The sequence below is a fragment of the Sceloporus occidentalis genome, unplaced genomic scaffold (assembly GCF_023333645.1).
Source record: "Sceloporus occidentalis isolate IW3139 unplaced genomic scaffold, rSceOcc1.0.p SCAF_190, whole genome shotgun sequence".
NCBI lineage: Eukaryota > Metazoa > Chordata > Lepidosauria > Squamata > Phrynosomatidae > Sceloporus > Sceloporus occidentalis.
Genome location: NW_028317170.1, coordinates 531771 through 546492, shown reverse-complemented (window position 1 = coordinate 546492; position 14722 = coordinate 531771). Strand labels below are relative to the sequence as shown.

General features: G+C 44.6%; 1 protein-coding gene across 1 annotated transcript; it reads left to right on the top strand.

Annotated features, from left to right (window-relative positions):
* The first annotated feature begins 1828 nt into the window (after positions 1-1828).
* LOC149278393 (dnaJ homolog subfamily B member 4-like) lies at positions 1829-7164 on the top strand. Its single transcript, XM_089502002.1, has 3 exons — positions 1829-2039; positions 5372-5946; positions 6931-7164. The coding sequence occupies exons 1-3, from the start codon at positions 1829-1831 to the stop codon at positions 7162-7164; spliced, it is 1020 nt and encodes a 339-aa protein (XP_089358128.1).
* The last annotated feature ends 7558 nt before the right edge of the window (positions 7165-14722 follow it).

The following is a 14722-nucleotide window of genomic DNA, read 5'->3' as shown; positions in this document are numbered from 1 at the left end:
CTGTTTGTTGGCATTTGGGAACCCCGGATGAACGCTTTGCACACCTATTGTTTTGGGCTTATTTATGTAAAGTGCCGCCTACAGACGACCCCTGAGGGCAGGGAGCGTTTGTTGATTAATATGAATATTCTCTGCGCCCCGTGGAGTTACAAAAGAGACCAACAAGAGAACCCAAAACATGGCATTCTATGCAAACTGCTGCAAATAACGTCACCCATAACAAGAAAACTAACGGGGAGGAATACTTTACATTACATGACATTTATTTACATGGCGCCAGCAGACTCCGTAGCGCTGTTACAATCAGTGGTATCATTTAAAATCGCACACAATTTTTTTAAGCCATTTTCAGACAGTTGATGCAACCAATATTTTGCATTTTGTGAGTCGTTCCCTAATATAATAAAAGCAGAGTCCCTGCAGCCGGTCGCGGCGCCCTGCAGAGTATTTCTGTGAGAGACGCTGTGCAGAGTATTTCTTCTGCCTCGCTTTTCCTGTTACTGTAGGGGAGCGTTGGGGCTTCATATTTTATATATGTCAGGTCGCTTGCTTTAACCATAAAGCTTTTTATTATAATTTGCTTTAAAAGTCTACATTGGGGAGAAGGTTAGATATTTAATATATTTAAGATCCCGCGTTGAGGCATCAGGCTGTTAATTGTTAGCGTTACCTTGTAGCGGGGCATTGCCGGGCAGTAGAGCGATACCTTGTAGCCCGAGTAACAGAGCGTTACTCAGTAATAAATCGTTACTGGGTAGTATAGTGTTACCGAGTAGCGAATCGTTACTAGGTGGTTAAATGTTACCTGTGGTAAATTGTTTCCAAGTAGTAAACTGTTACATAGGAATACTTTGTATCACTTGGCGACACGTCTGCTTCCCCTGGCAAAATTAACTGTTTATTGCACACAAAGGGTTAATTAACCTAATTAGTGCTAGTATGTAAAAAAAAACCCTATACTAACATTTTTTTACATCAATTTCTTGTAGGTGCCGCTGATGATCGAACATGTTCCCATGTATCCCATATTCACATTATTTCTGTCCTAAATGACCACGTCCATCCCTTACATAGTACCCTATAGGATAGTCATTTTAATACTTCTGGCTTTAGGGGTTTGGGGTAGTGAAGGGGGCTTTATCATTTTTACATGTAGTGCTAGGGCAATTGGATGTAATGCTTATTTATTTACTTGCACTGTTATGAGTGAAATATGGATCCTTTAGGGATCTCTCGTACATCTTATGTTTCTCTCTTCCCTCCGATCTCCCCCGCGCTAATCAAACTGTGATCAGCAAGCAGAGGCTCCAAAGCCTTTCTTGCCCAGAAATAATTTGTGTGGGTACACTAAATGAGAGACAGGAGAAAATAGCAGCTAACCTGCATCACCGAAAAAATGCCATTGACACAAAGGATCCAAAAAATAACAAACAGCTGTGTCCTTAAGGGGTTAAATGTTACAAACAGCTGTGATCTGAGTGTGATTTTGTGCACTGTGCCTTGTTGCGCTGATGTTTTCCCTTAATAGCGCAGGGGGCTGCTGTTTCCTTTGGAATAAAGCTTTGCCTTGTTTAAAAAAAAAAAAAAAGAAGGAGGAAAAAAACTTCTAGAAAGAGCTGGCGGAGGGTGCAGGCAGCGGAGACGGGAGGCTGGAGAGCTCGATTCTCTATATATGAGCAGAAGGGAGCGGACTCGGTGACTGACACTCAGCTGAGCCCAGCCTGCTGCCCCACTCCCTCTCTCACCCTCACATAGAGCACACTCGCTCACCTCGTCTTATTATTTACTGATCAATTCCTAATCAGATCCGCTTTCTCTGGCAGGGCAGATGGGGAAAGATTACTATTCCATTTTGGGCATCGAGAAGGGAGCTTCGGAAGAAGACATTAAGAAGGCTTACCGAAAACAGGCGCTGAAATGGCACCCAGACAAGAATAAGTCAGCGCATGCTGAGGAGAAGTTCAAGGAGATTGCAGAAGCCTATGAGGTGTTGAGTGACCCCAAAAAGAGGGACATCTATGACCAGTTTGGGGAGGAGGGTATGTACCCTGTCATGGCCACTCTGTATCCCGTGTCTTCTGCACCACCGGTGCTTAACCCTTTGAGTGTCACATCCTGGGGGCTTGTTTTGGGTAACCACACCTTGGCACTGAAGGGGTTAAGCTTGTATTGTGATCAGTTTATTGTGAAATTATCTGTTTTCTGACATCAGGGAGGGGATCCAGTGATGTAATAAAAAACGATGAGGTCAGGATCTGTACCCCCTGTATGTACTAAAATCTGTGTGCCCAATGAGTCCCTCCAAGAGATATTATATTATCTCTGTATAGCCACCGATTGCTCAATATACGTAATGTTCTACATATTACATGTTTAACGCTGGGATACAATGTGTTCAAACTAACACATCTTTATGTCACATACCCGAGAAGTACTGCATTCTTAGAAAGATGGAATAATGCACAATTCCACACTCTATGTGAACAGAGTCCTGCCTGCTTCTCGATGGCTTCCAGCCCAAGAACTTAACAATTTACATGAGATCATCAAATTCCAGTAGGGTTTTTTAATCCTAATCGTGAGCAGGAACCTTGTGCCAAGAGAATGAGCTTCCGTAATGTCCAAATAAGCCTGAAGAGGGAGAGTCATTCTGGTGACGCACTCGCTAGAACGCTTGCAGATTTACTGGGATAGAAACTTTCTCACCAAATAGCGAATCCTCTCGGGGGGCCGGGAATGGCCCTATACGGTGACCAGAGAGGCTTGGTGGGCATTATATTGCCCTGGGTAAAGTCACTCTGGCACAGAGGGTGCCCCCTGCAGTGAGTGCCCCCTACAGTGAGTGTGGAGGTGTTTGTGGCTTATGAGCTCCGCTTTAGAATGGCTATTATTTATTTATATAGAGCCAGCAGTTGGCACATTATTGGGTGCTTTTAACTCAAATTGACAAGAGACAAACCAATAATGTATAGAATGATGGCGAACATGAATACTTTTTTCTTTATTTGAGATTTTTTTGCCCATAGGATTACTCACGGAAACCCTGCGTCACTTCTGCTTTTTAGGAAATGTTCACGGGGACCTTGATGTCGTAGGGCTTTCAATAATCCGCTCGCTGACATTACGATGCATGCAGCGACTCATCATTTATTTTCTGAAAGGTCACGTGCGTCGTGACAAAAACCTGGAGCCTTACTGTCTGCTGGAATTCTGGGTAGAATCACAATTTCGTTCCTGCGAAAGTTGCATTTTCTGCCATTTTTAAAACATGGCTAAAAGTTTTTGCCCATTCCTACCACCGGCCGTAGACCTACAGCCGGCCGCTCTGTGATAAGTGGCACTTCCCGTAAATAGCTAGGCAACAGTCTAAACAGAATACAAAACCCAATATGTATTTACCCTAAGGCCCAGCGTGATGATAGATGCTCTTGTTAAAACAGATAACATTTATTTTAGGCAAGAAAGAAACTTCTGAACCGAATACATATCTTCCAAGTGTCACGCTTTCCATACGACAGTCCCGATTTTCAGGCGCTGTCCCGTGGAGCAGCAACTATGTCCTGTTTTTTAGGCACTGGGGCCTACCCTGACCCTCCCTGAGCTGTGAAATTGATGGAGGTCTCCCTCCCACATGTCCTTCTTATGTCATGTTGAAGCTGTGCTTAGGGATATGATGTCATATCCTGGCTTTCTGCTTCACTTCATTGCAAGAGGTAAGGCAGGTAGATCAGCTTGGTTCCACCTCTAGCCGCCCCCAATGAAGGTGTTCTCCTTTGGACATCTGAAATGTTGGGGGGTACGCTAGTATCACCCTATTATATGTTTGGGGGAGGGGGGTAGAAGCATAAGTGAAACAGATAGGAGTTGGAGTACGTGTGTTGTAAGAGACGGTGTAAGTGATCGAGTGCCCGGAGAGCAGCTGTACGGTTATTATTATATGAGGACTGGCTCTTTGTGAAAGGCCCGTGCGGTGATTTTATGAGCCAGGAATGTGCGCTTCTGTCAGTGCCACCCACCCGCTGTTTATTCTAGGAAATGTCAGGATTCCTGCCCCACATGTTTGCTTTTGGCTCCTGTTTCCCTGGCATTGTCTGCGAGCTCTGAGTTTACAGTACCTGGTCCTGCAAGCCTTATGGAGAAGGGCAGATCCTCCTCTGTTAAATAACCCCCTTAAATAAAGTATAAAGTCTGCAGCCCCCTCAGTAAAACTCCCTTCCATTCCATCTCAGTCTCTGACCCTCTAGTGTTAGATTCTGGGCTCTTGTTGTAAGTTTTCTCCCCCTTTTAAATAAACTTCCCTCCCGTCCTTTGTTAAACCATTTTAAGGTCTAGGTCTCTAGAACTGTCCCCAATACAAAGATCGGTAAAGCGGTAGAACCTCTTAACACTTTTTGCCTCTAATTTGATGCTTGTATTTCATCTGACAGTGCGGCAAAATTACACAGAGGTGCAGACAGTGCGGGCTGGATCCTTTCATGCATAGTTACCACTGTTTGTTTTAGATAGATAATGATAGATAGATAGACAGATAGATAGGGCTGTGATATTTATCAAAGGGCAGTAGTTGATAATCCGGCAGCGAATGCTTTGTGGAGGGCAGGGGATGTTAGATGTGTGAGCATTCTGCCATAGATACTACTTAAAGCACAAGGTTAAATGTATTTGTCAGAAATAACACCAGTGCAAGTGCCCTTGATTCCCCCCCCACATTGCTCCTCTGTTTCTACCCCCTCCACACACACACTGCAGCTACCCCAAAAATCCGAGCTCCCCTGTACCTACCCCCCAAAAAACCGAGCTCCCCTGTACCTATCTTCCACACGCTACATCTGTCCTGTTCCCCTCCCCAATACACCGCAGCTGCCATATTCTTTCCCCAACAAACCTCAGCCCCCTTTCCTACCTGACACACTGTTCCTATGTGCCCACTCCAGCTCCCCTATACCTCCCCCAACACACTCCAGCTGCTGATACCCCCCCAAACTACAGATCCTGTTTACCCACCTCTCAAACAATACAGCTCTGCGTATCACACCAAACAGCTCCCATATCAACAGTCACACACCCTTTACCCACCTTAATACCATAATTTGTTTTAATCTCTACACTATTAGAGTTTTATTTTTATTTTTTTATATCATTTAACACCGGTTTACACGAGCGCCCCCAAGTGGATGTGCGTTTTGTAATATTCAGCACCCGGGGAGTGTTGTTAAGGGTTGCAGCTGTGTATCCGGCACAAAGGAAAGAAAGGAAAGTTCTTTATTTTTATTTTTTATCTATCCTACCTGTATGTATCCATCATTATTGCTGAAACCACAGAATTCCTGAACATTTTGCAATCAATAATTTTTTTTTCAATTCTCTGTAGGACTTAAAGGAGGATCTGGTACCCCTGATGGACCTGCCGGAAACTTCCATTATAGTTTCCACGGTGACCCTCACGCCACGTTTGCTGCGTTTTTTGGTGGAGCCAACCCATTTGAAATGTTCTTTGGAAGACGGATGGGTGGAGGTCGAGATGATGAAGACATGGAGTTGGACGGGGATCCATTTAGCTCCTTTACCAGCTTCAGCATGAATGGATTTCCCAGGGAGAAGAACCAGGTGGGCAACCAGCTCCGGCGTAAGCAGGACCCACCTATAATCCATGAGCTAAGGGTGTCCTTGGAGGAGATTTATCACGGCTGCACCAAAAGGATGAGGATCTCTCGCAAAAGATTGAACCCAGATGGGAGAAGCGTCCGGACGGAGGACAAAATCCTGACCATCGAGATAAGGAAGGGATGGAAAGAGGGGACCAAAATCACATTCCCCAAGGAGGGGGACGAGACACCAACAACTATTCCGGCGGATGTCGTTTTTGTTATTAAAGACAAGCCTCATGCACACTTTAAGAGAGACGGGTCCAACATTGTGTGTCCGGTAGAGATCAGCCTGCGCGAGGTATGAAGTGTATCCAATCTATTCACCCATTTAGCCAGCGCTTCCTCCGAGGGGTATATGTGTCTGTGTATAATGCAGCAAGAGAGCGAGAAAACACTGCTTTACCCTAATGTGTATTTATTTTTAAAATAAAATTGTCCTGCCTATAATCTGGGCAATACAATAATTGAAATAAATCTTTAAAATAATATAAATTGTCGAAAACCTGCCGCAAAAAGCTTTTGAACCATATTTTTATTTTAACTTTAAAAATAAATTTTTTTATGAATAAATTCACATTCCTCAGAAATGAGCTGACCCTCAGACCAAACACACAGTTTAATAGCCGAATGTGAATATTCTATGTAGTGACTCACCGAATGTATCAACCAAATGGCGCTAATACCGGCCCTTATGGAAGCATTGTCATTATTTAAAGATACACTTAATTGAAACACCTGAATCAAAGCAGGGATATCAGCCATAACATACTGGCAGCAAAAGCACCCCCTGGCAGTGTCAGATGTGATCGTAGCAGTGTAGAAGTCAGCTCCAGACTGTGGGACCCTGAGAATCTGCCCCTTAGACCCTGAGACTCAGGGTAAGACCCCCGAGAACTCCCAGGTATCAGAATTACTTCCCTCCATAATAAAGGATCCTGACTAAATCATACCGTATTTCTAGGTGGGAAAATACATTTATCAAGATAATTAATTACATTTTTGACCCCTCACCTTTTATCTTGGGAGTCAGGGAAATGCCCCCTGCTGAATTTGCCAGCGGTTTCTAAGCATCCCGGTGGCACGCGTTATATCTCACGTACATATAGTCCTTACTTGCAGTTGATAACTTTTATTGGTCCAACACAGAAAAATATGTAGAGCAACATAAGCTTTCTGGATCTCAGAGGTCTCTTCTTCAGATGGTGACTAAAGATTCAGTATGGCTATTTGCATGTTCCTTACAGAGCGCATATAAACTGTGTGATAATGACATGCTTTGCAGGCCTTGTGTGGATGCTCTATCAACGTGCCAACCATAGAGGGGAGGAACATCCCGATGACCATAGCAGACGTGATTAAACCCGGCATGCGGAGGAGGATAATAGGGTACGGACTCCCATTTCCAAAGAACCCGGAGCAGCGCGGGGACCTCCTGGTAGAATTTGAAGTCATATTTCCGGACAGCATTCCACAGTCATCCAAGGAAATACTCAGACGACATCTGCCGGTTTCCTAGAACCCTAACCAGATGCGAAGGACAAATGGTGCATTTTGAACACTGCTATCGGATTCTGTGTGCACATTATTACTCTAGAATGCTGTGTTACTATAACGTTGTATGCGCTTGGAAATCCTGTTGCGCAGGATCGCAAATGAACATAAGCCAATGATTGGCAAGCTATCCTTTTAGAGGAATGCTGCAATTGCACCTGGTGGCCACTAGGGGTGCTGCCAGACCACCATTTTTGGTGATGGAAACACTACATTAGCGCTCACTTTGTTACATAGTACTGGCAGTGAACGCTGCACTGTACTTGAAACATTACTGTCCCCAAGAGCTTAACATCTATTTTTTTTACAAAGATTTGTTACACGTTACGGCCAAACAAATAGGGTGAGAAAAGTACCTCCTGTTCCCAAACCCAATATATCGTGACAGCTACATTAAAGAGGTGTGCGGAGATTTGCTTTTTCTACGGTTTGTTTTCTAGGTTATATATATAAGAATACAATGCTGCACATCAGCTTGATGAGTGCTTTTCCCGACACTCAAAGATTAATGGCCCAAATCCTCTTATTTACATCATTAATAAATAATCCCGATTGGGGGCTATTTATAGAGTGGCGTCCGGTTACCGCACACAACAGCTGTAAGCTCTCTGAGATCGCCAAAGCGCTTTGCATCTACTAGGTTACAATACAAATATATCTTTATTTTATTATCATTATTTTGTTCTGTCTCTGCTGCTTAAGATCCAGTGTCTATTTGATTTAATAATATTCGGCACAAGGTGTGAGTCTCGTCGGATTATTATTATTCCTCGATTCGCTTTCAATTTCAAATTAACAATATTGTGTGTCTGTAGCTGTTTTTGCCACCCGTCTGCATTAAATGAACACACTGAGTTTAAAGCGCTGATACAGGTATTAAGGCTGACCTCTCGTTATGACAGCTGTCAGGTTTAGCTGCAAATTAGTGATTTTTGGTGTGTGTGATTTTCAGAAGTGGATCATTGTGTGAATACATTTAAGACGGTTCCTCAAACACGACAGGGTGATTTATAAAGATATTGCAAGATGAGAGAAGCAGAGAATTTGCCCTTGCGCCATAACACTGCATACAGATTGAATTACTGCTCTTTAGAGGCAGCGTTTAATACTGTCGGCTTTTCCGCACAGATGTTCTATACTATTGCTTTTGTGTGGTGTGATTGTGCTCCTAATTTACTTCTTTGCTCACTACCAGATTCTGGACAATTTTCTAGCAATACAATTCATACATTGGCGCTGTCACGAGACATCTATATGTTTCCGGTAATAAGCCGGTCCCTATCAACGGCAGGTAAGAAAACTGAAGCCCCGGATATTACTTGAAGCTTTGTCGGAAGAATCTGTATTTACCAGTCAGTGCAGCCAAAGGGATGTAACACAGAAACCCAGAACCTGCCGGCAGATCGGCCCCATCCGGCCCCCGTCTAGTCGCCCGTAGAGACTCAAACCTTAATCAGTCGTTGGTCTCGTCTTGGATTCAGGAGCCGTATGTCTATCCCATGCATGTTTAACACCCTCACTGTATTACCCTCTACCACTTCTGCTAGGAGGCTGCTTATCTACCATCCATAATCCACCGCCCATATATAATAATATATGCGTGTATATATATATATATATATATATATATCCTGCTCTTCATTAATGAATCAGTACCCGAAGTCAGCTGCTACATTTTCATGTTCCGTACCGAACAAAGTGCCTAAGAGAAGAATTTCAGATCTGCGTGAAGCCTTTTCGCTGGTGCGTTTTTACTCTGGTAATATATTGTCTCTATAGGTATAAATGGACTATTTTCCTATGAATGTGTTAATATGAGTGGATTTTATATAAAATTGCTTAGTTTTGGTCTTGCTGCATTATAGAGAAAGCATGTAAGGAGGATGGCAAACTGACAGGTCTGACATAAAATTCTAAGTGGCTTCTTGGTGTTTTTGGCCATTCAGGAGACAGAGTTCAAATAGTGTTCCAGATAATTCTGGGATAAGAACTTAATGTCAGTCAAAAAGCAGAGGAATTAAAAGATAAAATGGGGGAGATGTTATCCTTCGCACTTAAGCTCGCAGGCACTTCCTGCTCGAAAGACACGCCAGGAAGTGTCATGTGCAAAGAAAAACTTGCCCTCCCTCGGCCACCTGCTGATTGGCTTCACATGAAATGTAATGTATTTTTATACTGTTTTCTTTCTTGTAGGACAGGTATTTAGGGCTAGTTTCTGCTCGAGGTTTCCCAGCCCTCTGCGGACACATTGTAGCCGCCTGCTTCTCTTCAGTAAGGCTTTCTGTGTTTATCTCCAGCTGCCCCAGACCGAGCTGAGCTTTGGATGGTTACCAGGTAAACAATGACACCATTTAAGGACACAATTTTTGTGCGAGCTGCTAATATGTGATCCCCGGGCAGGCGCTTTCATGGAGGTCAAGCTGTTCCTTTGTACTGTGTTTGCAACAAACTCCACTTTTCGTTCATCCTCACGTGACCGTTAATTTGGGGCGAGATGTACTAAGGGCAGAATGTTTTACCTTTCTCCCTGTAGTGATTCGGGAGATTGTGAAATCTCTCCTCATTCCACTGCTTAGTAAATCAGCCCTTCATCGTGTCAGTGGCACATCAAGACCCCTCAGTGGGTATTTTCCTAAAACCCGTTTTCTGCCTCTTATCCCATTCGTAGGGGATTGTAAATAACTATTTTTATTTTATTGATTGACAACAGATGCATCTCTGGTTATTGAGGTAAACAGAAAAAAGGGATTCTTGGCAAAAACCTGAAGAATTCTTATCTCATCTGCCACAAGGGTTAGCATTTTTACCGTAACTCTTTATAAATCATGGCGATGTGGCCCTTCACGATGCCTTAGCCACATTCTACCAGAAAGCATCATTTCAATATGATAAGGGTAGCAAGGGGCCTGCTCTAAACGGCACCGTCCCTTTCAGGGTGGAGGGTGTTTCTAGTCCGACAGCCCCTGCGATGCTCAGATTTGTAAAAGGCTTCTTTTTTTTTTATGAAATAAAAACAAAATGTATTTACATTTTCAATGTGTCGCTAAGGACTTTTACCTTTTTAAATCCAATTTTAGTTTCTTTGGAATCCCAGGCTGTGTTTCATTTGTATCTTTATAATAAAGATTGGAAACAGGCTTATAATGTTCCTGTTTTCACTGATTCTCTATTCTTTACGGTGGTTATCATTTGTAAGACAAACTCGTAGACGAGGTAATGTTGGTTTTACTTTCTCTTTACATGGCATTCGCCAATGGCCGTCTAATCGGATCCTTTAAAAATGCTGCTATATTACAGAAATAAGACACGTGGAGGGAGTTAAGGAGCAACAGGTGGGGAAGGGTTAATGGGCAAATAAAGGTAGGGCCAATCCTACAATTAAAAAGAGATTAGGATCTGGAATCTCTGGAAAGAGTTAAGCGGAGAAAAGGACTGACGGCCAAAACTGCCAACAGTCTGTCACAAATAAATGTGGTCACATGCGGGAGGCAGCGCGGGGCCACAATCTTATATCAATCCACTTAGTTCCCACTCTGCGCATGCACAGTGCCCTACAAACCAGGCAGCATGCCCATTCAGTGAGTGCCGCCCCACAGATACCGAGACTCAAAAGATCTCAAAGCTCCCACCTCTCCCAATCCATACAAGATGAAGTTTCCATGTAAATGTATCACTGCGAGGAGGCTGTGCGGCTCCTCGGACGGCACAGGACACGGCGGCGGCGGCGGCTCCTCGGACCAGCGGGGACTGTCTGCAAGTTGGCAAAGCCTGATACGTTATACTATTGCGATGACGTGGATGTCTCTCCAGGCACCCAAACCGTCACATTGTGTCAGAACCTCGGAGATAGAGAGAGAACCCATATCTAAGGTGCGCTACGTCCAGAGAGCGTTGGTGCGAATCCGTCTCCCTCCTCTACTAGGAAGTAGATTAGTAGACAGGGCAGGGGCAAATAAAAAGGTAAATGATTGTGGGGAGAGAGGCTGGGGCATATGTAACAAGTGAGCAAGTCTCCTATTAAAGGCCCCTATGAAATGTATATCCTTAGTATTCTTCATGGAGACCCCAACCCTGGCCGACAATTTCCTCCTGGCTCTGAAATAGTTAACTCAACTCAAAACTTCTAGAGAAAGAAGATCATTTTTTTACACAAAAAAAATCCCCATGTTGGTTGATAAAACAAACACATGTAATGTTCCTGTTTTTTTATATAAATATGACGGGATCAGTCGGGAACATAAGGGCCTTTTTCGGTTGATCAGTAACCCGTTTGTTCTGCCGGTCGGGATACATTGTGTAACAGATCAAGGAACGTGTTTCCAATTTAAGATCGCTGTGGTTTTTATGCAGCGAGCGAATGAATGACTTTTTGTATCTGCATAAATATTTGATGAGCGCGTTTGTATAATCAGAGTTTCCTGCCAAGGTATTAACAGGTGTATAGAAATATCCGAGTCTGCAGGGGGCCGGCTTCATTCATTACCTGCTGGGAACGCGGACGTTCCGTCGTGTATAACCTGTAACTCTGCACCGGGGCCTTTGTTCCGGCTCTGTGGAAACTCGCCAGTCTCTCCCGGTAATTATATTACTGTTTATACTGATGCCGGCCACAACAGATACAATTGTTTAATTACAACAAAGAAGGATTTGTGTTTTGGACACTTTTGCTTTTACACGTCGGAGGGACAATAATATCCAGAGCGCGTTCTTCTGATCACAAGAGATTCGGAAAACAACTGAATTTTAATTGAGCGGGCTCCTGCACCTACATTGTTCTCTACCCCAGAACAATGTAGGTGTCCATATTCAGACCTGGAACCTGCCAGATAAACCTAAAACGCAGACCCAATACCTACCAGGTAAACATAGAATGTAGAATTAATGCCTAACAGATAAACCTAAAACCCAAACCTTGTAGGTGTTCATATTCAGACCTAGAACCTGCCGGATAACCTAAAGTTCACACCCAATACCTACCAGGTAAACATAGGATGTAGATCTAATGCCTAAAATGCAAACCTTGTAGGTCTCCATCTTCAGATATCTTCTCGATATCTACTATATAAACCTAGAACACAGACCTGATCGCTACTAGATAAACCTAGAACACAGACCTAATCCTTACAGACATGTTTAGAACTCAGGCCTGATACTTACTAGATAAACGTAGAACTTAGACCTGATACCTACCAGATAGACCTAAACCCACCCGCCATATCTATCTGATGAAAGAGGAGTACATAGCAGCGATGTCCCCTCCGGCTCAGAGGCCGACGCAGCGCAAAAAGCCGCGGACGTCTCTCTCAGACAAACACGGCCTTTTCTTTGCCCTGATTAACCCTTTGAGTTCTGGAAAGGGGAAGACACGCACATGCTGTTATAATTGGAAGTTCCGATAACCCCAGCAAGCCACCCATTGTGCATTTTCAACAAACAGACAAAAATTCCTACTTTTAGAAGCTGAGCAGTTAATGCAGAACAGCCGGGGCTTTCTAAAAATAAAAGTAACAGGTCATCTGAATCTGGGTTCTCCAGGGGAGGGCCAGAGGGGCCGGTGCCGCTCAGTATTCCAGTAATAAGGGAGCATAATGTATAATGTATAGTTAAATTGGCGAGCCGGCCCCTGTATAATGTATAGATAAATCAGTGACCGGCCCCCTGTATAATGTATAGATAAATCAGTGACCGGCCCCCTGTATAATGTATAGATAAATCAGTGACCGGCCCCTGTATAATGTATAGATAAATCAGTGACCGGCCCCCTGTATAATGTATAGATAAATCAGTGACCCGGCCCCCTGTATAATGTATAGATAAATCTGTGAGCCGGCCCCTGTATAATGTATAGATAAATCTGTGAGCCGGCCCCTGTATAATGTATAGATAAATCTGTGAGCCGGCCCCTGTATAATGTATAGATAAATCTGTGAGCCGGCCCCTGTATAATGTATAGATAAATCTGTGAGCCGGCCCTGGGGTACATTGTGATTTAACTATTAAGTGATATAATGCATGACACAGCCAAGCTGAATAGGAAACTACCCCAGGGGACACCCTGTGGGGTGACATTTACCCCTCCTGGGAGGCAGAGCTGTAGGGTGAGGCTGCTGTCTGCACAGTGAGGCCGAGTTTCTGGGTAGAGAGATCGCCGAGGCCACAAGCTGGCAGCGACCGGCGGCTCCTAATAAGGGCAGAACAGGAGCCCCGGTGTGAGGGGGGAGATCGGGCCCCCCGGTCACACTGACGCGGCGGAGGCATCTCGTTACATTTTATTGCCCTCTGGGCTCCGTATGCCGGGTATTGGAATAAATGCCTCTATTCCATACGTTATCCCTGCACCCGTTACCATAGCGTTTATCTCGGGATTTGGTGACCAAACACTGGAGGTAACAGAATCTACCCTCAGGACGGGGCAAATACACAAACCTTTCGGGTCAACTGAGATATAAATCCCCCACCAAATACCCACTCAGCCAGAGATACCCCCACACAGACCCAACATACCGACGAAACTATCCTCATGCTAAGTGCATATTGGACTGGTCGTTGTTTAACCCCTTGATGACAATTGCCGGTCCGGGCAGGTCACGGAAATTCAAGTCGATAACGACAAATGACGTGCCAGGACCGGCACATCATTAAACGGGTGCAGAAAGCGATCTATTTACGCTTTCTGCACCGAAACGGCGTTGCTGTAATGCCTCGACCTCGGGGCATTCAGCAACGCCATTATCGGCAGAAAGGGGCCATCTCTGGCCCCTCCCTGGGGCGTCATACTTTGTATGGCGGCGGACGCCCGTTTTAAAAGCGTTTAGGAGCCACAAACCTTCGCAAAGGTCAAAGGTGCATTTTATGGCTCCTGTAATCTGGGTCGTTGTCACGCGGCGTAAACTCCGTTCCTGTCTTCCTATCCCGCGCACCGAGGGGCCGATGACACAGCTGGGGTTTATATCCCCCTTTATTAGCGTATGAAAAGATAAATAACACCTTTAGTTACTAAGGGAACATTTGTCTTCTCCTCACCCCCCCCCCCACCCCTTATAGTATAAATCCTTTCACTGTATTACCCTCTACCACTTCTGCTGGGAGGCTGTTCCACTTATCTACCGCCCTCTCAGTAAAGTAAAACTTCCTTCCGTTCCATCTCAGTCTCTGACTCCCTAGTGTTAGATTCCTGTCTCTTGTTGTAACTTTTCTCCTCCTTTGGAAAAAATTTCCCTCCCGCCCTCTATGTATTTAAATGTCCCCCCCGTCTCTCTTCTGCCCCCCAAGCCGGATGTATCGAGACCCCTCAGCCTTTCCTGATCCTTTTTATCCCGCAGACCGCTCCCCGTTTTAGTCGCTCCTCCTCTGATCTCTCTCCAGAATGTCGGTCTCCTTCTTGATACGGGGTCTCCAGAACTGCCCCCTAATCTCGGTGGGACCGGACCCCCCCCCCCCCGTGGGCAGAATCTAAGATTATTCACATTACCGGAGATGAGGGGCAGGTGGTTCGGCCCCCAAAACTCTCATGTTTTGCTTAA